Below are 27,896 nucleotides of genomic sequence, written 5' to 3'. Positions count from 1 at the left end.
GAGGGAGAAAGGGAAGGGAGGAAAAAGTCAGGAAGAAGAGAGGGCAGAGGAAGGAGGAGGGACAGAAATGGGAGAGAGGCCATAGAGGAGATGTAATGAAAGCTTGATCTTAAGGGAAATGTGAAGCTGGAAACAGATGTGTGAAATCATCTTGTAGAGTTGACACTGAATAAAGAATACAAATTCACTGAAAGAAAAACTATGAAAAAAAGAAAGAAAGGAAAAAAGCAAAACAGGGACCATAGGGGGTTAAGGTTTGAAAGAATGGAGGGGAAACAATCAGTGAGCCAGAATAATCTTGTTTGAGAATTTGAAAGGACCGTTAAATAGGTCACTTTTGCACAAGTGTAATAAAACTGACTGAGTATCCTTTCTTTACTCTCTCCTTGCTCCCTTCATGTTTACATTTCACTTCTTAAACCACCAGATAGATAATAAGGATATCCTCCATCACATAACAGAGAACACAAAGTAAGGCAGGTCCTAGCACCTATTGATTTAAGCACTCAATATACATTGCCAATAACTGGTCATGTTCATCTGTGGGCTTTTATTCTTCTTTGGACTTGTAACAAGCAGCCAATTTTGATATTATATAATGACTATCTTGTTCAGGGATAGTGTTTGTTTTGTTTCTTAAGACAGTCTCACTATGTAGTACAGGCTGGCTTTAAACTCACAATCTTCCTGCCTCCCAAGTTCTGGGATTGTATACCACCACACCCAGCTCTTGGTACTCTATAAAAACAACGAAAAGTTTTCCTCCAACTGCCTCTTGCTTGCCAAAACTGGATCACACGCTCATGCTTGAACCTCACAGTAGCATGAGGAGTGAGTGATAGTGACTGGTTTAAACTGATCGTATGCAGTACAGTGACTGCTGACAAATAAAATAAAGTGAGGCCAAGTGAAGAATCTTTATAAATTGTTCGATATTGAATAATCTACCCTTCTTTTAGGTCTCAGTTCCTCTCCCTGCAAAAAGTTGCTAGATCCAATTACAGCTTTCAAACTGGGCTCTGCCAAGCCTCAGGGATGCTATGCTGAGCTTCTTATAAAAACTGGAACTAACAGGTACGGCTCAAGAGTTCTTCCAGTCTTCCTTCAGGTCCACCAGCTCTAGATTTATTTGTTTCAATACTGAGCTCCCACATCATAAAACATCCCACAGCTTTAAAGAAAAAGATAAAAACCAGCAGATTAGACAATCCTGTGGGTCTATGAGATTTAGAGATGATCTGTACAAGATAATTTGCAGCGAGCTAGCCATTGTAGAAAGCATGAACGAAGGCCAAACAACTGATGAGTCTGACAAAATTTGAGACTATCCTACTGGGAAGACATTTAGAAGCAAATGAGGCTGCTTAGCCACTGTGTAGGCCTATACAGATGATCACTCAACCTGGAGTCTTTTTTTTTTCTTTCTTTCTTTCTTTTTTTTTTTTTTTAATGTTCTTGGTTACTTTCTTTTTTTTTCTTTACTAAGAAACTTTTTATCCATTTTACATACCAACCACAGATCTCCCTCTCTTCCCTCCTGCTGCTCCTCCCTCAGCTTCCCCCCTCCCACCAACCGCCCCAACCACTCCTCCTAAAAGGTAAGGCCTCCCATGAGGAGTCAGCAGAGCCTGGTACATTCAGTTGAGGCAGGTCCCAGCCCCTCCCCCTGTGCATCAAGGCTGCTAATCTTACTCTAAACTTAATTTCACTTGTAAATTGCAGTGCCTCCATGCAGTTCTATGGCATGTTAAATTTTCTGAGGTGATTGTTTGTGTCTTTCATTATTTTATATTTATTACAGACATGAAAACAGCAATAACATATATTATTATACTACACAAGAGAACAAGATGGGGAGAAAAAGCAACACCAGTATGCATCAAGTCATGTGTCTCTTTAAGAGGAAATAGTGATCTACTAGGAAAAGAATAAATGAGAAATGTGGAGTAAACAGTTGGAAGGAAAGGACTAAAGGCACGAGATGTAGGCATGTAATAGTTTTACTGACAGAAAATAATCTCTGAGCTAGCCATAGTGGTACACACCTTTAATCCCAGCACTCAGGTGGTAGAAACAGGCAGATTTGTTTTCAATGCCAGCCTGGCCTACACAGCAAGTTTCAGGATAGCCTTTGTTTGTCTTAGTTAGGGTTTCTATTGCTGTAAAGAGACACCATGACCACAGCAACTCTTATAAAGGAAAACATTTAGTTGGGACTAGCTTATTGTTCAGAGGTTTAGTCCATTTTCATCACGGTGGGAAACATGGCAGCATGCAGGCAGACACAGTGCTAGAGAAGGAGCTGAGAGTTCTAATTTTGATCTACAGGCAGCAGGAGAGTGTGCCACACTGGGCATAACATGAGCATAAATGAGACCTCAAAGCCCGCCTCCACAGTGACACACTCCCTCTAAGACCACACCTACTCCAACAAGACCATACCTCCTCATAGCGCGACTCCCTAGGGGCCAAGCACTCAAACACATGAGTCTGTGGGGGCCATACCTATTCAAACCACCACAACCTTTAAAACCAATTTGTGATAGGAATTGGAAAAGATTTGGGCTACAGAAGCCTAAGAACACTGTAAGCAGGGTTTAATGAATGATTCCTATGGGAACTTAGAAGACCATAAAATTGATGAAAATAGAGAGAGCAAAGCTCATACTCATGAAGTTTTAGATGGGAAGAGTACTCCATTCAGAACTGGACTAGATGCCATCTGCCTTGGTTAGTTTGTTGTTTGTTTTCTCAGCTGAGAAAATGCCTCCATAAGATTGGCCTATAGTCTGCCTCCATAAGATTGGCCTATAGTCTGCCTCCATAAGATTGGCCTATAGTCTGTGGGGTATTGTCTTGATTAATAATTGATATGGGAAAGCCCAGGCCACTGTGGGAGGTGTCCCTCCAGGCACATGGTCCTGAGTTGTTTAAGAAGGCAGGCTGAACAAGCCAGTAAGCAGCATTTCTCCATGGCCTCTACTTCAGTTCCTGCCTTGAGCTCCTGCCCTGACTTCCCTCAGTGATGGAGCATGAGCTGTAAGCCGAAATAACCCTTTCTTCCCAAGTTGCCTTTGGTCATGGTGTTTAATTTATTACAGCAACAGATATGCTAAGACATCTGTGTTACATTATGACAAAGAACCTAGCTACAATTTGTCCATGCCCCTAAGGCTTTGTGAGAGGTTGATTTTACCTCTAACTTCTCTATTTTGGTAGAAAAATTCTTATTTTTTACATTTATTCATTTGTGTGTGGGTGTGGGTATGTGTGCCTCATCGTATGTGTGAAGTCAGAGGACAATGTGCATGAGCCCATTTTCTCCTTCCACTAAGTGGCTATGCGTTTGATCCAGAGCTCTAACTCAGGTTGTCAGGTTTAGTGGAAACCCTTTATCTACTCAGCCATCTCACCAGTCCTCTACTGGGCTGTTCATTTTGTGAAGATTGGGAAGGCGAGGTGGATGCTCCCCACAGGCCCATGTACTGAAGGCTTGGCTGTCAGCTGACAAGCTTTAGGGAAGTAGTACAATCATAAGAATATGCTTTCATGATTCAAAATCGGAATAGACTATTGGGAGGTGGTGGGACTATGAAAGAGGAGCCTTGTTGGAGGAAGTTGGTCACTTGGAGGGGGGGAGGTGTCCCTTGGAGACCACATCTTGCCTTGGCCCCTTTCTGTTGGTACTCTCCCTACTTTCTGTCCACCATGAGGAATAACTTCACCATAGGATCTCTGCCATATGTTCTACCTCATTGCAGGCCCAGAATCAATGGAGCCAAGGAATAGAGAGTGAAACCTATGAAACTGTGAACCAAAGCAATCCTTCCCTATGTTCTCATCAGGTATTTTTTCACAGCAATTAAAAGTTGAAACACTCCCATTTTGATAAATATATGATCTCTTGTGACTAATGCAGGAACTTGTATGGACAAACAATACATGCTGCTATAAGTATTTATGGAATGGTTATTACCATAGGTTCTAGGCCAAAATTTATCTGCATTCCAATTATGGTTATATTTTCATTGTGTAAATTTGGGAAGTCACTTCATCCACTTTACTTCCACTGTTCTCTTCTATAAAATGCAGACGAGAAACTTATGTTTGCTGAGTACCTACTTCGTGCTAGACACTGTTAACCTATTCCTACTCTGCCACAGATGCAGTACAATACACAATTGTCTCCTACTTGTAAAGTAAAGTACTCTGACATCTTAATACAAGTCATGAATAATCAGGTATTACTTTTATTTATTTGAAGAATTAAGATTATTCTCTCTGGCTAATGGCAGTGAATTCCCTTCTATAATAGTGGTTCTGAACCTGTGAGTTGTGACCACTTAGGCGGGGGGGGGGTGGAGGGTGGAGATGGTTAATGAACCTTTCACAGGGGTCACATATCAGATATCCTGCATATCAGATATTTACATTAGAATTAGTAACAGTAGAAAAATTACAGTTATGAAGTAGCAACAAAAATAATGTCATAGTTAGGAGTCACCACAATAGAAGGAATAGAAAGGTTTGCAGCATTGGGAAGGTTGAGAACAACTGCTCTATGAGCTCCTTGAAGAAAGGTCTCACATTCCCTCATACCTGATTATCTTCAAAAATTTAAGATGAACTAAAAGATGTAATGAATATACTTAGTAAAGAATGATAAATGTGAAAAAGATATGGCTTACCTTTGTTTAAAACAAAATTTGATTAAGTTTGATTTATTTAGTATAAAGTAAATGGCAATAAAAACACTTGATGAAGGCACTTAAAGTCAGCCAAACAGATTATTGTTAATGGTACACTAGTTTATAGTCAATTTGCAAGTCTGTTCAGAAAGTAAAGCATGAATACAGTGCTGAGCATTTATGACTAATCAGCCAGCTTTCTTCCACTCAAGGAACAGCACAGCACTTCAGATCCAGGTCACAGAGAAGTATCCTGGTGTTAGGGATGCGCAGACCTATGAAGTTTTATTAGAAAACTGGAAAAACAACGTTTAGCAGAGGTGAGTTATCACCATTGTGTTAACTTTTTAAATAAAACACTACATTTTGAGACTGAAAAATAATCTTGACTGTTATAACCAAGAATCCCTACACTGTGAGTTTAAAATGGGATAATTCTGCATTTTAAGATCAGACTCAAGTATATTCTGGTCAGCAAACAATATAATGAATGAATCATTATTTTAGTCTGCCATAGGCTAAATGTTCTTTAACTGAACTATTGAACAATTTCTTTATTTTTTTTTTACTATTTCCAACATTGGTAAACATAAAAAAAGTAGAGTGCCAGTTAAAATGACTATGAAGAGTTTCAAGAGGAAAGGTAAATTTAGCTTCAATAATATAAGCTCTTAAAATGTATAAAATTAATGCAAAGGTAAACTATCTGCTAAAGGATACTAAAGTTTTAATCTCAAATTTGATTTACAGAATATTTGGCTGATATTCATATTATGCATTATTTAATCTAATAATATCTCTCATATTCAATTGGTTGAAGAAGAATATCTTTTCTTCTGTTTTTAATTATGTGTTTATGTATGGCAGTGTGAGTGTCCATGGGTCCAGAAGAGGGCACTGGGTTCCTTGGAGCTTGAGTTACAGGTAGTTGTCAAACATCCAACAAAGGTGCTAGAAATCAAACCTAGGTTCTCTGGAAGAGCCAGCAAGCACTCTTAACCACTGAGCCATCTCTATAGCTCCAACTGATTCTATTTTCTAAAGACACCAATGATACTGCCCTAAAATGTGTATCTTTACTTATATACCTAATAGCCTTTCTAAAAACAGTTTCAGGTTGCTTTCTTATGCAAAGTTCACTTTCAAATGAAAACTGAAAATGGTTTTTGAAATTTTAGCTATTTAATATTAGCTTTTCCTACACCAAGATATAACTGAATTAAGTAAATAAGATTCAAACAAATTAGAAATTAAGTTGACATGTCTCATACTTGTGATGTGTTCAAGGTTCATTCCTAAGCTTCAATGAACTGTTAAAAGGTATACAGCTAAGCATAAAGCCACTTACATAACTTAGAACTCTCTGAATAAAATGAGAATTGGTGGTCTAAAGTGTTTTTTCTTCTCCTTTATGACAACTAAATTAATTTAACTTCTTTATTTTTCTTTTTAAAAATTATGTTTATTTATTTACTTGTTTGTATGTGTGGGCGTATGAACCAGAGCACACATGGGGTCAGAAGACAACCTGTGGAAGTTAGTTCCTTCCTTCCACCATGTGGGTTCCAGCGATTGAACTCAGATTCTCTAACTTGGGGGTACCTGCTGTTACCTGTTAGAGCATCTTGATGGTCCTTCATATTCCTATATTTTACACTAATATGAAAAGTGGAGCTTCTGGAATTAGTTGTCTTTAAGAGATACTCTAAAATGTACTAATTCTCATTAAAATAATTATGAAATAGCAGAGAAGTTAGAAGAAAATGGGTATAGAAAACTAATAGATGGCTGAAAAATGAAAACTATTTCATGTCTTCTTTCTCATATATATTAATTAATCTTAAGTGCATAATAAATTGAAATCAAAGACATCCATGCAATAATTTTCCACTGAAAAGCTATGCTTTTCATTTTACAGCCTTTATAAGCTTTAAACTATCCTGAACTTTTAGTACATTGTCTGTTTTCTAACCATTTTATTCAAAGCCGTTAGTGTAACAGATAAACAGCACATGCTTTGATCTCATGAAATTACAGCTTATAGTTCCTGCAGTCATAAATACCATGCTGTTTTCTCCCTACCCCTCCCTTTCCAGCACAAGAGAGTCTGCTTAATATCACAGTCTCCTGGGGAGCCTGACGTTTACTCAGACAAACTGCAGAGGTCATGAATGCTGCCCATAGATAATATCAGGATTCTTGGTGACTGCCACAACAGTGGAGGCAGCAGACAGAACTGCAATACCTAGTTTATCTATCAACTAAGTTTGATCTGTTTCGTTTTGCTTCACACAAAAAAAGGAATCCTACCTTATCACAAACCAATAATTTAACTGTTCTGGACAAAATCACATAACAGTATAAAAGAAACAAAATTATCTCTAAGAAAATTAATGATTAGACATTTTAAGTGAGTGATATGACCAATATGATTAGTTGATTAGCTCCTGAAATTTTCAAATAGAAGGGTTTTTAAGACTGCAAATAAAGACTATGTGAAATTTTATAAAACATAAAACCTAGAGTGTCTAAAAACTCTGAAATTTTACAGCCAAAGGATTCAGAGAAATATTCAACTGGAGAAAAGGCAGCAACTTCAACAAAAGGAGCTGGGAAAGCAGAATGTTCACATGCATCAGAATGAAATTAGGTCTGTAAAAATTAGCTACACAAAAATCAACTGCAAAGGCTCAAAGACCTCAATGTGAAGCCCAAAATGCTGAAACGCCTAGAACACAAAGCAGCACCCTACAAGATGTAGGTGTCGAGAAGGACTTTCTACATAGAACTCTAATTTGTTATGAACTATAAGGCCAACAACTGATAAATGGAATCTCATAAAAATTAAAACGCTTCTCTGCAACAAAGGAAACACTCAACCAACAGAAAGCCCACAGAGTGGGAGAGAATCTTTCCCAACTACACATATGATAGTCAATAACTAGAATATACAAAGAACTCAAAAAAAGTCAAGAAAACAACCCAATTAAAAAATGGGCTATGGATCTGAACAGTGTTCTCAAAGGAAGAAACGAAAGTAGCTAAGATACATCTCAGAAAGGGTTCCACATCCCTAGCCCTAAGGGAAATGCAAATTCAAAACACTTTGAGATTTCACCTTACCCTAGTCAGGATGACTAAGATCAAGAAAACAACAGACAACAAATGCTTACAAGGACATGGGTAGAGGAGAACACTCATTCACTGTTGGTGAGATGGCAACTGGGTCAGTCACTCTGGAAATCATTGTGTAAAATTCTAAAAAAACAAAACTACCATCTGATCCAACTATACCACTCCCTGGTGTATGCCCAAATGACTTGACATACTATTCCACAGATACTTGCTCAGCCATGTGCATTGCCACTTAATAGCTAGAAAAAGGAAACATCCTTCAACTGATGAACAGATAAGGAAAAAGTGGTACATATATACTAGAGAATACTATTTAGCTATAAAGAAAAATGAATCATTAAATTTTCAGGTAAATGGATGAACCTAGAAAAGATTATATTGAGTGATATAAACTAGACCCAGAGAGACATTTATGGTATCTTCATATAAGAGTATATAACCTGGAGTAACTGCAGAAACTAGGAAAGTGAAAAAGGACCATGAGGGGGGAGTGTCTAGAAATTGGAATAGCAGGACACAGGTGATTTAAAGGGGAAAATGGGAAAAGGGGGGGGGGGATATGGTAGGGCATAACTTTAATCCCAGCACTTGTGAGGTAGAGGCAGGTAGAGTTTGATTGACAGCCTGGTCTACAGAGTGAGGTCCAGGCCAGAGAGTAAGTCACTGGGGTCATGGCTTTGGGTTGTCTCTTGTCCCAGCTCTTCTGTGTCTCCTGTCCATAGTAGAAGTGAACTGCTCTGCCTCCCATATGCTCCTTGTCAGGATGTTCTCCTATCATGGCTCAGAAGCAAGTGTGCCAATAACTATGGGATAAATCCTCTGCAATAATGAGCTAAAATAAATTATTTCTATTATTGTTTATTCAGATAATTGGTCACAGGTATAAAAAGGCTAGCTGACAGTAATGCTTTCTAGAGTCACTGGAATCATCAATTCATGAACTACCAGTACACTCAGATGGCCCTGGGAACCATATGAACTACAATAGTGACCTCTCAGGCAAGAGTGTCCACTGGTGCAACAATAGCATGATTATGATGGGGGTAACCAACTGCTTTCTGGTTGGATTTGAGGCATACTCCACACAAGGGAAGTCTTCTCTGATACCATACACCTAGTCAAAACCCTGTGCCTGGAAAGGTCAGGATCTAGGAGAGAGCAGCCTCCTCCTCCATCTTTCTCTCCTCCCCTACTAGCACTACGACCACGACTCCACTCGACCACACTACGACCACGACTCCACTCGACCACACTACGACCACGACCACTATTACTGTTTTACTAAATGGACCTGTTTTCAAACCGCCTTCTAAATATCCATGTTTACAAGGCTCATGGAACACCACAGAATAGGCAGTAGACAGAACATAATACCTAGTGGATAAGAAAAAATACTTCAAAAAGATGTCTTCCAGCTATGGCATGATTACTACACTTATCAACTCACTGTAGCTATGGCTACACCACCTGTACAAGACTGGGCCCATCAATGTGTCATTGTGGAAAGGGGAGAGGTTTATAAGGACTATTGGAGTAACAGGTGCTACAGGAAAGGAGTGCCACTTTCCTTGGTGGTTTACCCACTAACATGTTGCTTGTGCTCTAGTGAAAATCCTCCATCCATGCTCATAAAATAACTCCAATTAAACTCAGTGGTTCACTGTACTGGCTAGTTTTATGTCAACTTGACATAAGCTATAGCGATCTGAGAGGAGAGAACCTCAATTGAGAAAATGCTCCATAAGACTGTACAGTATACAAGCCTATAGAACATTTTCTTAATTAGTGATTGATGAGGGTTGGGGCAGCCCACTGTGTGAGGTTCCATCCCTGGGAGGGTGGTCCATGGGTTCTATAACAAAACAGGATGAAGAAGCCATAAGGAGTAAGCCAGTAAGCAGCTCCCTTCCACAGCCTCTACATTAACTCTTGCCTCCAGGCTCCTGCCCTGTTTCAGTTCCTGTCTTGACTTCCTTCTATGATGAATAGTGATGTGGAAGCAGAAGCCAAATAAACCCTTTCCTCCAGGGTTTCTCTGTGTAGCTTTGGTGCCTGTCCTAGATCTTACTCTGTAGACCAGGCTAGCCTCGACCTCACAGAGAGATCTGCTTGGCTCTGCCTCCCAAATGCTGGGATTAAAGGCGTGTGTCACCACTGCCCGGCCCAGGAGTTGTTTTGATCATAGTATTTCATCAGAGCAATGGTAACCCTAACACAGTCACATACAACAAAAGACATGAAGGTAAGAAGGGAATTTGATGGGAAGAGGGTTTCATCAGAAGAGGAGAGAGATAAGACAGGGAAATCAGTAAAAATGACTAAAATTCATTTTGTGTATATGTGTGTATGAATGAAACTTGTCAAAGGATTAAAATAACATGCTAAATCTGAGTGTGATGACACATGCTTTTAATCTCAGCACTTAGAAGACAGAGTTAGGCAGATCTCTGTGAGTTTGAGACCAACCTGGTCTACATAGTGTGTTCTAGGCCAGGAAGGATATATAGTGAGAGCTTATCTCAAAAAAAAGGGAGGGAGGAGGGAAGAGAAAAAAAGAAAAAGAAAAAAATATTAAGAAGATCATATACAGGGGCTGGAGAGATGGCTCACAAGTTAAGACTACTGACTGTTCTTCCAGAGGTCCTGAATTCAATTCCCAGCAACCACATGGTGGCTCACAACCACCTATAATGAGATCTGGTGCCCTCTTCTGGTGTGCAGGCATACATGCAGACAGAATACTGCATACATAATAAATAAATAAATCTTGGAGGAAAAAAAAGAAGAATATCATATACTACAAGTTGGTTTAATTCCAGGACCAAGGTTTATTCCACATACAAGAACCAGTAAGTGTAATTCAGCATTCAAAAGACTTAAGGACAGAAACCACATGATCCCTGAAACTGATACAAACAAGGCCTTCAACAAGTTCAAAATCCCTTCATAATAAAAGCCTTGAAGAAACTAGAAGGAACATGTGTCAACATAATTAAGGCTATACACAGCAAATCTAGAGCCAACATTATACCAAGTAGTGAAAAATTGAAACCATTTTTTAAATCTATATTGAGGCAAAGTTGCCCATTCTCTCCTCTCATATTTAACCCAGTACTCAAAGTCTTATCTACAGCAATAGTGCAAGAGGAAAAAAAACATAGAAATAAGAAATGAAGGAGTCATAACCTCCCTTTCTGTAGATGACATGGCCCTCTACTTAAACTCCAACAGCTTTTAGATCCAAAAAACACTTTCAGGAAGCAGCAGAACACAAATCAACATACACAGATCAGTAGCTTTTCTGTATACCAATAATGAACTTGCTGGGAAGGAAAAAAATGAAAGGAAACCCTTGTCACAACAACTCCAATGTATTTAAATACCTAGGGGTAAACTTAAGTAAGGAGCTGAAAGGATTCTACAATAAAAGACTAAGACACTGAAGAAAATATTTAAAAAAGACACTCTCAGGCTCATGAATAGACAGAATAAAAATTGTAAAAAATACCTATATTACCAAAAGCAGTCTACAGATCAGTGCAATCCCCCTAGAAATACCAGTGGCATCCTCCAAAAAACTAAAAATAATACTACTGAATTCATATGGAAACACGAAAGACTCAAATGGCCAAAGGGTACTTAGCAAACAGAGTGATGTTGGAGGTATCGTAATAGCAATATCAAATTATATTATAGAGACAAAGTAGAAAAAAACAACATGGTACAGATACAAAGACATGTAGATCAATGAAATAGGGTAAAGAACAAAAAAAAAAAAAGTCATATACAGCCAGCCACCTAATGTTTTACAAGACCATCAAACTATACATTGGAGAAACGAGTCTCATTAACAAATAATGTTATAGAAAATGAATTTCCACATATAGAACTCTAAACCTTTATCTTTAACCCTGTACTAAAATCAATTTAAAGTGGGCCAAAGACCTTAATGAAAGACATAAGGAAAACACTCCAAGATGTAGGTATATGTAAGGACTTTTTTGGAAGAGGATTCCAGTAACGACGGAATTGTGCCAGGAATTGACAAATGGAATGAAATTAAATTATGGAACTTGTTAGCTTGAATACACTCGAAATCAACTAAAGCCAGAGCACTCTGTGGGAGATTTTCTTGACTGGATCATTTGAAGTGGGAAGACTCACACTAAATCTGGGCCACACCTTCTGGTAGCAGCCCACACAAAAGGACATAGAAGAAGCTTTGCTTTTTGCCTACTTGCCCTTAAGTAAGTAAGTTAAAACCTACTTCTTCAGGATTCCAATGTAGACTGAAAACCAGCAGCTCTCTAGGAGTTCTGGTCTTATGGACTGAACAACTACCAGATTCTTAGCCTTTCCATCAGAGGACAGACATTGTTGGATTAGATAGATCATAGCCTAAGCCAGTCTAATACCCCCCTTGTAATACATATTAAATGTGTTACATATATATGCACACATACATTCTATCAGTTCTGTTCCATTAGAGAATCGGACAAATACTCAACACAGCAAATAAAATAATCAACAGAGTGAAAAGACAACTTTTAGGAGGGGGCTGAGGCTGCCACTACACATCAGGCAGGGGATTAATATGAAGGATACATAACATACAAAATTTAAAAATTAAACATATGAACTCCAAAATCATTCAGTCAATAAATGGATTCCTGCACTGGACAGAGAATTCTCAAAAGAAATATAAACAGCCAATAAATGCCTTAAAAAGTGTTCAACATCCTTAACCATCAGACGTATGCAAATTAAAATTGCTTTGAAGAACTGGCTCAGTGGTGAAAGTGATCGACACATAGCAAGAGGACCTGAGTTTGAATTACTAGCATCCACATTAAAACCAGAACATCTATAACCCTAGTACTGGCAGGGTAGAATAGGCAGATCCCTGGAGCTTACTAACTAGCCAGTCTAGCCAAATCATTGTGCTCCAGTTCAGTGAGAAACTGTCTCAAAAAAAAAAACAAAAAACAAATGTGAAAAGCAATTAAGGAAGATAACTAATGTGGAGAGAGAGAGAGAGAGAGGTGGATACCAACTCACCAGCTAGGATAATTGTTAGGAAGAAAACAAATGGGTACTGGGATGTAGCTCAGTTGGTGGAGTACTTGACGAACATGCACAAGACTCTTGGTTTAATCCTCAGCAATGCATAAACTGGGTGTGATGTTGAGCACTCAGGAGGTGGATACAGAGGGATCAGAAATTTAAACTCCTCTTCAGCTACATAACAAAGTTCCAGAACAGACTATGCTATATAAGGCCCTGTTGAAGGAAAGAAAAGAGGGAGGGAAAGAGGGAAAAGTAAACAAAGGCTGGTGAGGATGTTAGGAGAGAAGAATCCTTATTTACTGCTGGTAAGATTGGTCACTATGGAAATTAATACAGAAGTGCTCAAAATCCTAAAAGTAGAACTACTGTATGATATACTACTTTTGGGTGTGTATACTCAAAGAACTGTAAGCCAACACACAGAAGTATTTGCACATTGATGTTTATAGCTGCACTACTCAACTATTTCCAATAGTCAGGAAATAGCCAGTCTAGACATCTATCAATTATGAATAAATGAAGAAAATGTGGTACGTGTACACAATGGAATTTTTGCAGCCATAAAGAAAAATGAAATCATAACATTTTGGGGAAAATAGATGCAACTGACTATCTTTATATTAAGTAAAATAAGCCAGACTTAGAAAGACAAATACTGCATGTTTTCTCTATTATGTGAGCATTTAAAGTGAGCGTGTGTGTGTGTGTGTGTGTGTGTGTGTGTGTGTGTGTGTGTTTAGATATATGGTTGTTGGTGAATGAACTAGAGAAAGGATCATGAGAGTGGAGAAGAAATCTTAAGGGAAGTAAGAAGCAGGGTCATGGAATACACATAATAGGGACTACATGTTAGAAGGAATCAGGTGGAAGAGGAGGACACAGAGAGAGAGAAGGGGGATGGGAAAAGAGAACAAAGCATAATGACACATATGTATGAACAGGCCAAGATTAAGGGCATTATATGTCTACTAACAAAAACTAATTGGAAAATAATTTTAACATAACAATTGAGGTGGGGGAGCATGAGGTTCCAAATTTAATTTCAATACTGTAAAAACAAGATAAAATAAATGATTCAATAATCACTAAAAAATATGCTTGTCCACAACTACTGAATAATTACTTATTTCCATCTGAAGTTTATATTGATGAAAATGAATGGTTCTTCAAAAACTTTGATTTGGGATTCCAGGTAATTTCTTTAATTATACTTCCTCCCTCCCTCCCTTCCTTCCTTCCTTTCATTTAGTTTCATTTTGGTTTTTGAGACAGGGTTTCTCTGTGTTAACAGCCTTGGCTGTCCTGGAACTTGGTTTGTAGACCAGGCTGGCCTCGAACTCACAGAGATCCATCTGCTTCTGCCTCCTGAGTACTAAGATTAAAGGCATGCACCAGCATGCCCAGCCTCTTTATTTCTTATATTAAAATATCTATCCTTAAAATTCTCAAGTCTACAAAGCAACATTTATACATCTAAATTACACATAAGATTTTTTTTTGTTTTGAACTTCATCTTACGTAATCCAAACTGTCTCTAACTCACTATGTAACTGAGGCTGCCCTTGAACACCTGATGTTCCTTCCTCAACCTCATGAATACTGGGCATGTACCATCATGCCTGGTCATAAGGCTTCTAAGGGCTAAAAACGTGATTATTCACTACATATTCTACTGTTCTTAGTGCTTTTACTTTCTAACTTTCAGATATAAGAATAGAGTTCAGGGGGCTGGAGAGATGGCTCAGAGGTTAAGAGCACTGACTGCTCTTCCAGAGGTCCTGAGTTCAATTCCCAGCACCACATGGTGGCTCACAACCATCTGTAATGAGATCTGGCGCCCTCTTCTGTATACATAATAAATAAGTTAAAGAAAGAAAAAAAAAAAAAAGTAGGCAAACCAGGTGCTGTTTAAAAAAAAAAAAAAAAAGAATAGAGTTCAGAGAATATAAAACTAATTTACTGGCATTAAAAGACCTAATACTTATATATTACAACAATATTGTAAAATGTGGCAAATATAAATAGTCTTTGAGCTCTGCCATAGTGTTAGGCAGTATGTCAATCTTTATCCTGAGAGGTCCAGCTGTTCTTCAAGTGGAGTGACAGAAAAAGAGTAGCCAAATTTCCTGATTGCTTAAATTATGCATTAAAGTGTATAGTGTTCATTGAAAGACTGCAAATTCTTCAAAACATATGTCACAGTGCAGCTCCCTATGGGCCAAGCAGTCAAACGCAGGAGTCTAAGAGGACCATACCTATTCAAACTACCACATCTTATATCTACCTAAAATTGTACACACCATATATGTCATATAAGTGTATATGTATTCTCACACACACACACACACACACACCTTAAAGGACATTTAGTCACTTGGGCTGACAAAGCTCCTTACAAGAACCACTGACTAACAAAGCCCCAGTACCAAGCACCAGAAACCTCCTTTCAAATGGTTAATCAGGGTAGTCCAAATGACCCCCAAAACAATATAGACGATTGCTGTTGCCCTTGGTTGCCTCTCAGAGGTTGAAGATAAGACCTGATTGCTGAAGACACCTCACACTTAGGACACCAGACTCAGGTGATTCAAGCTGAAGCTAACTTGAAAGCCTCCCTCCCACAGTCTAGCTTCCATGGTATGGAAAATATTATGCAAGCCACCAAGGGAGGGAAGCAATTAACAGTTCTACCCAGGTGTAATACCTAAGATCCACAACAATAACCAGCATGACAAGGTAACTGTAAACTTCCAATAAATAGCACTCACATATTGGTGGTAATCAACAATTATCTAGCTGGACTCAAGGCCCACAGAAAAGGAGGGAAATCAGGCCTAATATTAGAAACTTACCCTACCTCCTGGGGCTAGTGAGGTCATGGACCTTAGAAGAAAAATCTACCACTACCACCTTGCTAGGCCAACACAATTCCTTACTACACTCTAAACCTTATCCTTCTATCCACAGATAAGTGTTACTCTCTCCTCTCATCAAGATGTTTCCCTTAACAGAAAATGGAGACCATCACAGAAAACCATAACTGAACACAATCCAGAGAACAGATCATGGGGAGCCCAACCCCAATGGACACATCATCAGTCCTGCATCTATAGCTCAGAGAACAACATGGAGAGAGGAGGGTTAAAAGACTGTAAGAGCTAGAATACCAGAAAACCTGCTGTGAATCCGTCCCTCCCAGAAATGTCTATATAAATAAGACCAGAGCAATGGCAACATTAATGGATATGTTATCTCAAAAAGGGGGAAATCTCATAGGGCCCCTAGGCAAAGAATTACAGGTAATTAATGACCTCTGAGCAAGGGAGAATTAGCCTCTCCCAGGGATGAGCCCCCTAACTGGTTATCCAATATAAAGTGGTCAGCCCTAATACCACATATACACATACAACAAAAGTGAACTCATCAGGTTGTATTTATGTTTGTAACAATTATAACCAAAGAAAAACAGGATATCAGTTTGAGAGTGGGGGGTGGACATGGGATAAGTTGGAGGGAGGGGACCTGGGAGGAGTCAGAAGGAAGAAAGGGAAGAGAGTAAATAATGTAATTCTTTTTTAAATGTATAAAAATAAATTAAAATTTTATTTTAAAAAATAAGGTAGCCAAGAACCTGAAATAAAATAGGCCATAATAGGCCTAGTAGAAAACCAAATTCTACTGTTCTGCTAAAGGAATGCAGCAATAAAACAACTCCTAATAATACTCTGTTATACTGATAGATCAACGCCTGGCTCAGCCATTATCAGAGAAGCTTCCTCCTACAGTAGATGGGAACAAATTCAGTCCTAAATGGGTCATCTCCATCAAATCCCTCCCCTCGGAGCTCAGGGAACTCTTTGTAAGAGGAGAAAACATTTTTAAGAGCCAATGGGGATAAAAGCTACCAGGGAAACAAGGCATTCTAGACACCACAGGACTAATGCTCATATGAACTAAGAGACTGGCAGCATGCACAAGGCCTGCACAAGTCTAAGCCAGATAGACTCCTGGCACTGAGAAGGGAAGCAAATACTGGCACCAACCTCTAACCCCAAAGCTATTTCCAACTGACAATTGCTCACAAAGGAAAAATTAGTTTTTTCCAATGGAGTATCACTGAGTATACAATCTACACTTAAGTGTAGACTCCATGCCCAGCAGTAGATAGCTCTGGTGGTTTGAAAGAAAATGGCCCCCAAAGGGAATGGCACTATTAAGGGGTATGGCCTTGTTGGATGAAGTGTGTCACTGTGGAGGCAGGCTTTGAGGTCTCATATATGCTCAAGTCACATCCAATGAAACATCCTTGTAGACACATCCTGTTGCCTGCAAGATATAGAACTCTCAGCTCCTTCTCCAGTACCATGTCTGCCTGCATGCCACCATGTCCTGCCATGATGAAAATGAACCTCTAAACTGTAATCCAGCCCCAATTAAATGTTTTCCTTTATAAGAGTTACATGGTCATGGTGTCTCTCGATAGCAATAGAAATCCTAACCAAGAAAATAGTCAACACAAAACAAACTCAGTGGTATTTCTGGAGGTTTTTTATGTCTCATAATGCTTTGTCTGGGCATTTTCTTTTTAAGCTTGCAGATTTTTTGCTTATGTATTATGGTTTCTAATTTTGTTTTTATGGGTTGTGTGTGTGTATGTGTGTGTGTGTGTGTGTGTGTGTGTGTGTGAATGTATGTGTCTCAGTCTCTGTATATGTTTCTTGTGGTTCCCCCCCACTACCACCCACTTTGGTTCTTTTTGCTTTCTGTTTGTTTTGTCCTATTATGGTTTGTTTTGGTTTGTTTTGGTTTGGTTTTTGGAGACAGGGTTTCTCTGTGTAGCTTTGTGCCTTTCCTGGAACTCACTCTGTAGCCCAGGCTGGCCTCAAACTCACAGAGATCTGCCTGACTCTGCCTCCCGAGTGCTGGGATTAAAAGCATGTGCTGCCGCCACCCGACCCTTGTTTTTTATTTTATCTTATTTTGTTATTTTTTAGATGGCTGTTTATATTCTCATAAGAGAGAAAAAAGTGTTTGGACTGGGATGGGGAGGAGCTGAAAGGAGTTAGAGAAGGGAAACAGAAATCAGAATATATAATATTAAAAAAACTATTTTCAACTTAAAAAGAGAAAAAAATAAATGTTCTCAACACAGAAAAAAAAAGGCACCATGAAGAATGCTTCTTTTGGACTCCTTAGTAGTCTGGACATAAATGCAGAAATATAAGTGATCGAAAGAATATAACAAAAGAAATTTCCAAAACTGAGGAGAAAAAGAGAAAGTAAGAAGAAAAATATTAAAGAATTATAACAATTACAGTTGATGTCACGTACATATACTGGCAATACTAGAAGGGGAAACAAAACAAAACTAATATGGAACCATTAATAACTGAGAATTTTCTGAAATGACTGTTAGACGCCAAACTTCAAGTCCAGAAACCACAGAGTACCTAGCACAATGAATGCAAAACAGTAGAAACTATACCTAGGTTTACTTAATGTAGAGTACAATCTCATAAACATAGAAGGGTCCTCTACAAGGCATTAGCAGTTAATTATCCTCCCAGATAACTCTAGCTTTAGTTAAATTGACATAAAACTAGCCAGCACAATATGGTCATAGGACATACAAGAAATCATGTTGGGGGAACTGAACTGAAAGTTCCTCCCTGCTGGCTAGCTCACAGAGTACCAAAAGATGCTTGTAGGCTGCTGGGGGAGTATCTTAGAATTTCTATTGTTTGATAGAATACCATGATCACAAGCTTGGGGAGAAAAGGGTTTATTTCACCTTACAGTTTGTGTTCCATGATCCAAGGAACTCAGGGCAGGAAGCTGGAGGCAGGAACAGATGTAAAGGCAATAGAGGAATGCTGCTTACTGACTTCCTCAGCCTGCCTTCTCTTAGCACTCAGGACTACCAGTCCAGGGGCAGCACTGCCCACAGTTGAGCTGGGCCCTCCCACATCAATCATCAATAAGAAAATGCATCATAGGCATGCCCACAGACTGATATGGTAGGGGCATTTCTCAATTGAGGTTCCTCTTCTAAAAGCACTCCAGGTTGTGTCAAGCTGACATAAAACTACTCAGCTGTGTCCTGCATACAACATTACTAACTGGCCAGGCAAGGTGTACCCACTGGTGCTATAGTGGCTAGTCTGTTTCAGAAGTAACCAGCCACTTCTGATTGGATTTGGGGATGTTCCAGAAGAGGAAATTCACAGCTGGTACTCTAAGCCCATGGCTGGGAGGTCACAGGCCTTAGAGCAATGGTTCTCAACCACTGACGCTTTAGGGGGTCATGACACTTTTAGGGGGTCATGGCACTTTAGGGGTTGCATATCAGATATCCTGCATATCCTATATTTACATTACAATTCATAACAGTAGCAAAATTACAGTTATAAAGTAGCAACAAAATAATTTTTATGTTTGGGGGTCACTTTAATATTAAGAACTGTATTAAAGGTTCGCAGCATTAGGAAGGGTGAAAACCACTGCCTTAAGGTACAAGCTATTGCTGCTGTTTTGCTAAATAGGCAAGCTGCCTTCTAAATAACTATGTTTATGTGCACAGGTTAGTGCTGCTGTCAGCTTTGGTCAGAGGAGCCTCTTTCTACAGTGGCAGTAGTAACTGTAGAGGTTTATAACTGACCAAAGAATGAAAACAAGTGCAAGATTAATGCTCTTCTATAAACAGGACACCTATATCACCCGCTCTAAGGCTCAGGGAACATCAGGGAGAATGAGTAGAACGAATTAAGAGCTGGAAGAAGGACAGGGAGTCGTGTGGAAAACGACTCCCAGGCATAAAGATAGCTGTTGCATTCCTGAATTTACAGAAGCTGTGATTGCTTGCAGAAGATTGGGACCACAAACATCCTGCCATGGAGGAGCTCATAAGTCCTTGCCTCCACCTGAGAATTTATAGCCAGTTAATTGTTGCTGGAGGAAGAATAGACATTTCTGTGGTGTAACCATGCTCCCTGAGAAAACGCACAGTCATTTAAAAAAGAGAAAAGAAAGAAAGTAGAAGGAAGACTATTTGAGAAGAGAATTCTCAACGGTGTGAGGGAAACAAGAGACGACAATGAGGGTTGAATATAATCAAACACATCATATATATGCATTATTATGTCCTCATGACACCCACTATAGTGATATATTTTAATATCTATTAGTCAAAGGCCCAAAGAGAGACTTGTGGTAGAACTAAATAAATGGAAAGATGATCCATGTTCAAGAGCAGGAAGACAGTTTTGACAAGCTGTCATTCTTCTTCCTAACTTGATCAAGAGATTCAGTGCAATGTCAATCAAAAGAGCATGTTATTTTGTGGATATCAACATACAGATTCTGTAATTGTTAAAGAGATCAGCACTACTGAAGAAAAAGCCTCCTGTTCTGCACACAATAGGAACAGTGGACAAACCCCCACCCATCAAAGGCTCCAATTTGTGAAAATACAAATTTATTTGAAAGGAGAGAGCCTGAACTAAGAATGTAGTTTTGAGAGAGTGTTAGTTTCCCTATTCCTCTAAAGTAATTGCCTAGACAAATGTTTCCCAAGAGTTAGCACATAGAAGTTGACAGAGTTGTGGTCCTTGAAGGACAAGATACATCTCCATCTGGCAGCAGGACCTGAAAATATTGTCCAAGCAATACTGGTTTTGCAGGCCTAAAATATGCAAACTTGAAGGGGTCATGGTATCTAGATCCCTGATTCAAGAAAGCGATGAGGAAAGACAATGTATGACAGGATCAGAGTCCCTGCAAAGAGATCTTAAGAAGCCATTACATGATGCTCTAGGGGAGAACCCTAAGTAGAAATGAGACCTCAGGATCTCAATTTGATGAGAATTAAAATCTCCTGAGGGACACCCCTCTGGCCAAGCTTTTGGGAGATGATTTTGATTGGGTCAAAGGAAGTGGGAAGACCCTCCACTATAGGTGGCACCATCCCCTTGGCGAGGATCCTTAATCTTAAAGCAAGCATTCTTCATAGCTCATTTCTCATTGTAGGTGTGATGTGACCAAAAACCTTGACTTCCCTACCATCACAACATATTATCTGAAGAAGAAAGAAAGAAAGAAAGAAAAAAAGAAAGAAAGAGAGAGAGAGAGAGAGAGAGAGAGAAAGAAAGAAAGAAAGAAAGAAAGAAAGAAAGAAAGAAAGAAAGAAAGAAAGAGACAGAGAGACAGACAGGAAGGAAGGAAGGAAGGAAGGAAGGAAGGAAGGAAGGAAGGAAGGAAGGAAGGAAGGAAGGAAAAGTAAGCAAACTATCTAGCTGACACAGTAAATTTTTACAGGCTATTCCTATTTCCATAAGGATATATACTTCTGATGATAAATTGAAGAAATAATATTTTGAATGGATTGGAAAAAATAACACATTATATTTGTCATAATCATACCTAACACTTATAAATTTATATTTCGCTAACTTCTACCAAAAAAACTACTCAACTGTTTTCTAGTAATATTCTATAATATCCTATAAGATCAATTATTTTAGACTATTATTTTTTGCCTAATCAATCGTACCTTCTTTAAACTGTCTATTTCAGATTCTTGTTTTTCATTTAGGTTGGAAAGTCTTTTGTTTAACTGTATTGCTTCTTGTACTGTAACATAAAAGATATTAGAAACAGATTTTATAAATTGTGCCTTTCAAAGAAGGTATCACTAATTTGGACAAGAAAACTGTCAATGCAATGTATAAATCTGACTTAATTTAATATTCATTAAACTGCCACTTACTATTACTAGTATGAGGTAAGTTCAATTGGCTAATAATAAGGAAATCCACTTAAATATTCCTTACTAAATATATAAACTTAGATAAGATAGCACCTACCATTTTGTTCTAACTTGACATGATTCTCTCTCACCACTCCAAACTGATTTGTTATTGCAACATAGTATTTTTCAATTTCATTCAGTTGCTTGTGATAATCTTCTTTAGCTAGATGGTGTAAATGGGCCTTTTGTTCCTATTTTTAAGAATAATTTTAAATTTTAAATATAAAATAAACATACACATACATGTATAACAACTTCTGATAGCTGTCCTCTGATTTCCATGTACATGTCACGGTACACATGTATGTACAAAGATCCAATGATAATACATAATTTTAAAAATAGAATGACAAGGAGTCAGGCAGATGACTCAGTAGACAAAGGTACTTGCCACAAAGCCTAATGAACTGAGTTCAACCCCTGGGACCCACATGCTGGGAAGAGAGAATCAACTCTCGCCGGTTTTCCTCTGACCTCTAAGTGAGCACATGCTCCACCCCACCCCACCCCCCACACACAAAATAAGAATGTAATAAAAAACAGAATGACAAGGACCAAAAACAATACTTTGCAATGATGGGAAGACATTGTAACATCATAACAAATTACTAAAACTGGAGACATAATTGGTAAAAGTTGAATCCTTCTCAGAAGGGTTAACACTATACATTTATAAAAATTAATAACCACTTAGGTCATTACTATTATCAGTTACTAAGCAATAAAAAATAATGAACCATATTTAAATACCATTAATCCCTCACAAGAAAATTACACTAATTATTAGCAAATATGCAAAAATCTAATACAATTTCACTGGATTCTAAAGGAATGTTTTCAAGTCAAGGATATTTTCACTTTAAATCCATATTTACATACCCTTTAAGAGAACACTGTCTATTACATATTAATTTATGATCCCAGAACAGTCTCCTTAACCTTTTGGATAAAAAGCAGTAAGTAGGCATTCAAATCTACAAAAGTTAAGAATCCTGTTAGTGAGAACACAACAAAGTTTAGAGACTCCTTCCACGGGCACTCCTTACTCATAGAACTCCACATATATTAAGCTGTAGTGTACTTATTCCAAAAATCCTTTGCTTGACATCAAAGTGGAATCCAAGGAAAAGGAAGTTTCATTGATCTGCATGATAGAATTCTGCTTTTTAGATACTCCAGACTATTCACTGGTCACAATAAAGAAATACTATTAAGTCTTCTAAATCACATGGGCACCTATAGCTGTCTGGGCTATATATGGCCATTTGAACCTGTGGGCACAAAGCATGTACACTGTGCACAGACACAAATATATACAGATCAACACTATAAACTAAAACATTTTATTCTAAAAGAATGTATATTGTCACACTGAATTATATCAAAACTTTCAACAGTGAAACTTTGCTTTAATTTGATAAAGAAAAAGACATCCTTTCTCTAAGTCTTTCCTTAAAGGAAAGTAATAAAAGTCAAACATGGCTTAAAGGGCATTGGACAAGATTTTACTTCATTAAGCAGATAGTAGTTACAGTCATGATGGTCATCTTTAACTTTAACTATGCACAATATCAGCTACTTGCTACACTATAAATGATGGAATTTTTCTCAGTGACCAACTTGTAGCAATGGCTCATTTGATTTTCCAGATTTACTCTTCAATGTATTTTGTTACATTCTTATTGGTAATGACCATGATTTTTCCAAGGTGAGATAGACAGAAAAATATTTTGATCTGTGTTGTATTTGTTAGTTTCTGTAAGAGCATATCTCCACTTTTACAGGGAAGTCAATTTCTTGAACTTCCTATAGACTGGCATTTACTGAAGTTAAGTGCTCACCTCTATGGAGTCACAGACATCTTTAAAGTTTCTCAATACTATCTTTAAGTTACTAATTTTAGGGCATTCTGCTGTTCTACAAGTTCTGTCTGGACACTATTGGAATGTCTATCCTATTTCCTGGCTTGTCCATCGTGCTAAATAGTATAGAAGATAATGTATTACTTACATAAAATAAGATTAACATTAAATAAAGGTCATGTGAATTATATAAGAATTGAATAATAAATTAAGAATTGTAAGACAAATATAAATAAGAATGTTTAGAAAAATATGGTTTTTAACTTTTACATAAAAATACTGCCCCTGAATGGGCATAAAATATTAAATGTACAATATATAAGATAATTTTAATGAAAAGTGATATAATTCTTTCAACTGTCAGGAAAAAACATTACTTATCACTCACACACTAACAAAAAACTTAGAGATATTTCTGTGTTTTTTAAAAAATGATGAGTATCTGTTCAATGAAATTTTAAACTGGAATAAAATAAAAGACATTTTATGTGGCCTTTGATCTCCCAGGTGAAAGGGCACATTATTCAATTTCTCTACGGTCTGTGTAGAGCCACTGTAGCGTTGAAGATGACTTTCAGCACAAATGTCACGGTCTCACAGTTAAACTGGATCTAGTTTTTCAGCTTCTTAATGAAAACCACAGTTTAAAATAGTCTGACAATATTATCTTTATTCTCCAGCTGAATAGCAACAGAATTTCACATCTTTTAATCAATCAAGCCTAACATCTTCCTATGAGCTCTTTTATTTTTAACACCTTGAACAATTTCAAGAGGCAAAATATTTAATGTGGTATTCAACGTTAGAGCAATGATCTTCATTTTTTATCTATGTGATAGCCAAAGAATACTCAAAAAATAATTTTACTTGCTGTACAGTCTATTCCAAAGAATAATTAGAATAGCATAAGCCCACCCAAGAAGCCAATATAGTGAGAATTATGTTTAATTAAAACCCAACAACAACAAAACCTCTTTCTGAATCAAATACAGCTACAAGGGAGAATATTTAAAAAATAAGTATTCCATGAAATGTTATTCTGTAAAATAAATACTAATGTTACATGCATAGAAATAGAAAACAGCAAATACTTACTTGAATAATAACAAGTACCATATCCTAAATGTAGAACAATGAAGAGTGAACACCGCTACATATTTTATTTATTTGTAATATGTAAGCACTAAGAAATCTGCAAGTAAATTTGCAAAATTTATCTAAGTTATAATGACTTTGAAATTGTGCCAGGCCTTTAAATTGTAATAATGCCCAGTATCAACTTTCTAGGATTTTTTTTTAACTAAAAGTGTCACATTCATATTACAGTATTACTATGTATTTTGTGTACTACAAAAGAGGTAAAAATATATATTATGTAATGTTCTTACCATTTCGCTTATTTTCTTCTGTAAAGAATATTGAGAAACCTTGAAAAATGGAGAAAAATCTATTAAAATTCTTCAATATAAATTCCTTCAGACGTCAAAACTACATACTACCAAAAGTGGCATTTATCTTCTATTACAACTTTTAGTGAATTATTTTCAAAATTTTTATAGTGACTCTCTTCCTTACAACACCAGTACATTCAAGCCAACAGAGTGTCTTGTGCCTATAATCCCAATACTTAGAAGGAAGGCCGAAGCCAGCCTAGGTTACATAGTTGAGATCCTGTCTCAAAAGATACATTCATTGCCTCTTCTCATAAGATATTTACAGGACTACTATAATGCATATGTTCCTGGGATAGTACATAGATAAAACAGATCCTTGGCCATCAAAGTGTATTTTCTGCTCGAGTGAGAGCAGCAGATAGTAAGAGGTAAGAACTATACCCTGTTAAAGAATGATGACTACTGAAAAACCATAACTACAAAAAACTGCGTCTGGTAGAGTTTGATACTTCACATTAGGTGTTCACTGAAAGAAATATTAAAGAACAAATAACACAGGAATAAAAATTATTTTAAGTACAAAATAAAATCTCATGACCTTCAATGAGTACTGAGTACTTCATTATTTCTGGGCTTTAAAGGAGAGCTTGTGGGATATGATAACAATAGATGTCTCAGTCTGTAGGCCTCTTAAAATTTGTAATAGCTATATAAAACATAGCAGTCCAATGTTTACCTAGTCCCACCCATGTTTATAGGCTTACCAAATTTTCAGCTTTTTAACATTGTGAATTATCCTGTAATGTGCTTCTATTTGAATTTTGTAGTTAACCATTTTAGTAGAATAAATTTCAAAAAGCAGAATTTCTAAGGTTTGTTCTTTAAAAAAAATTACAAAGCTTCTTCTAATACTTTGGACTTGGAAGGAGTCAGCTCCTCACTCCCAGGGATGGCCCAGAGGGAGAGAAGCCACCTGAGGGAAGGAAGCATGAGAGGGACTGGCTGCAGACTCGCACAGGGCATGCCATCGTGCTGGGACCTGTGAGCACTCCTGGAAGAACAGGTGTATGGCAGGCTTGGTGCCAGGAACACGGGCAAGGGGCCCAGAACCACTGGGGTTCCCTGTCTTCCTCATTTGCCTTCTTCTGCTTCTGCTGCTACAGTATCTCCAAATCCCCGGGGGCAAGCAGTGATGGGCATTCTGCCTTCTCCGCTTTCTGACAGCAGCAGCAGAAGCCTCTCATCTCTGGACTTTCCCTTAACCGAGTGTCGCTCCGCTTTTTTTAGATTTTTCTGGCAGGCCAGCTGACACTGGATACATTGTTGTCTTTAAAAATTGTCACTTAGTCCTTTAGAATAGCTGACCAAGCTAAACTCTAACCAGTCATGTATGAATTCTCATTTTCTTCAATATACTTGCATTTGTTAAACTTTAAGAAAAATAAAATAACTGCTTCATATTCACTATGAAACAAATGCCTTAGCCAGATGCCATAACCTCAACAGAATAGGTTATGTGTAAGTCACTTCTTCAGTAAATACTGAATGCTTGCCCCCTGTAAGAAAAGTACATTAATGTAGGTACTGGGGGTAACAACAAATGGACCCAGAAAAAGTTTGCCCACTTTAATGCTGAGGAAGATAAACCATAAGCAATATAAGTAAGTTAAAATACACAGCATATTAGATATTGATAAGTGCTAAAGAAAAGTAATCAGGAAAAGCAATTTCATTGCATGGTCAGTAAAGACCTTCCTAAGACAGCAACTTTTGATTGAAGTCATGAGATAGAAGGAAGAATATTTCAACAAGTTCAAAGGCCTTAACACGGTCAAAACCTTTTTTATATCTTTGTTACAAAGAACTAGAACACTCATGTGGAAAGAAGGAGGTAAATGGGAAAAATAGCCAAAGATGACCTCAGAGACGGCAGAATGCAAATCATTGTTAGCCTTGAAATTTGTAGTACTGCTTAGATTTTTGCAAATTCACTAAGGAGCTTCAAGCAAATAGGCTGACTGCTGTTGTAAAGGATTACTCTGACTTAAGTTAGCTCAAGGAGTGAACAAAGATGATGCTGTGAACATATATTATTATAACTGGCCAGCAATTTATACAAATAGTGGGAGCATACATTAACTTTGTATGACATTATGGCATGATACTGTGATCTGCAAGTTAATGCTTGAGAACTGTGTAAATTATACAAAAATGCATAATATCTAAAACTCATTATTACATGTATTAAACTATCAAGTAACAAAAAGTAAAATTTTTAAAGTTGTCATAAAAAGATAATATGTATTTTATTCAAAGTATATGTATCTGTTTCTGAATAGAGTTGAAACCCAAACTAAGTATAAATAAAATAAATACTATATAAATAAAATGCAGCATACAAAAGACTGAAAATTACCCATGTATCTATAAAGCAGTACACTTTTACCTGGATAATTATCATATTTAAATCCTTAGCCCAGGCTAGAAGATTACCAGGATGCAACTACCTAACCACAGTACCTATGAAAGAATAAAACCAGTCTCTATCTCTACTAACTGACAGATGGAACTCATAAATCTAAAAAGCCTCTACATAGCAAAGGAAACAATTAACTGAGTTAAGAGACAACCTTCAGAATTAGAGAAAATCTTTGCTAGGTATCCTTAAAAGGATTAATATCTAGACTATACAAAGAACTCAAAAAATCAAATAACCCACTCAATATGCTAATAAAATAAACAAATAGTTCTCAAAAGATGAAGTACAAATATAAAAAATTTTTACTCTTGCTAGTTATCAAAAAACACAAATTAAGTATATACCATCCCACCCAGTCAGAATGACAGTCATTTAGAAAACAAGTAACTCAAGGCATGGTGGTGTACACCTCTTTAATCCAAGTACTCACAAGACATGGGGAAACAGATCTCTGTGAGTTCAAGA

At 37.5% G+C, this 27,896-nt stretch overlaps 1 protein-coding gene across 1 annotated transcript in view; it reads right to left on the bottom strand.

Moving 5' to 3' along the window:
- Positions 1–27,896, bottom strand: part of Ccdc73 (coiled-coil domain containing 73) — a 124,689-nt gene that overhangs the window by 34,490 nt on the left and 62,303 nt on the right. Inside the window, exons 7-9 of the mRNA XM_036183362.1 lie at positions 24,947–24,985; positions 21,752–21,887; positions 21,439–21,518 (exon numbers count right to left, since the gene is read on the bottom strand). Coding sequence (XP_036039255.1) covers positions 21,439–21,518; positions 21,752–21,887; positions 24,947–24,985 — 255 coding nt within the window. The remainder of the gene's footprint in view (positions 1–21,438; positions 21,519–21,751; positions 21,888–24,946; positions 24,986–27,896) is intronic.

Source organism: Onychomys torridus, chromosome 4 (genome assembly GCF_903995425.1).
Source record: "Onychomys torridus chromosome 4, mOncTor1.1, whole genome shotgun sequence".
NCBI lineage: Eukaryota > Metazoa > Chordata > Mammalia > Rodentia > Cricetidae > Onychomys > Onychomys torridus.
The sequence above is the reverse complement of the archived record's forward strand: the minus strand, read 5'-3'. Positions and strand labels throughout refer to the sequence as shown.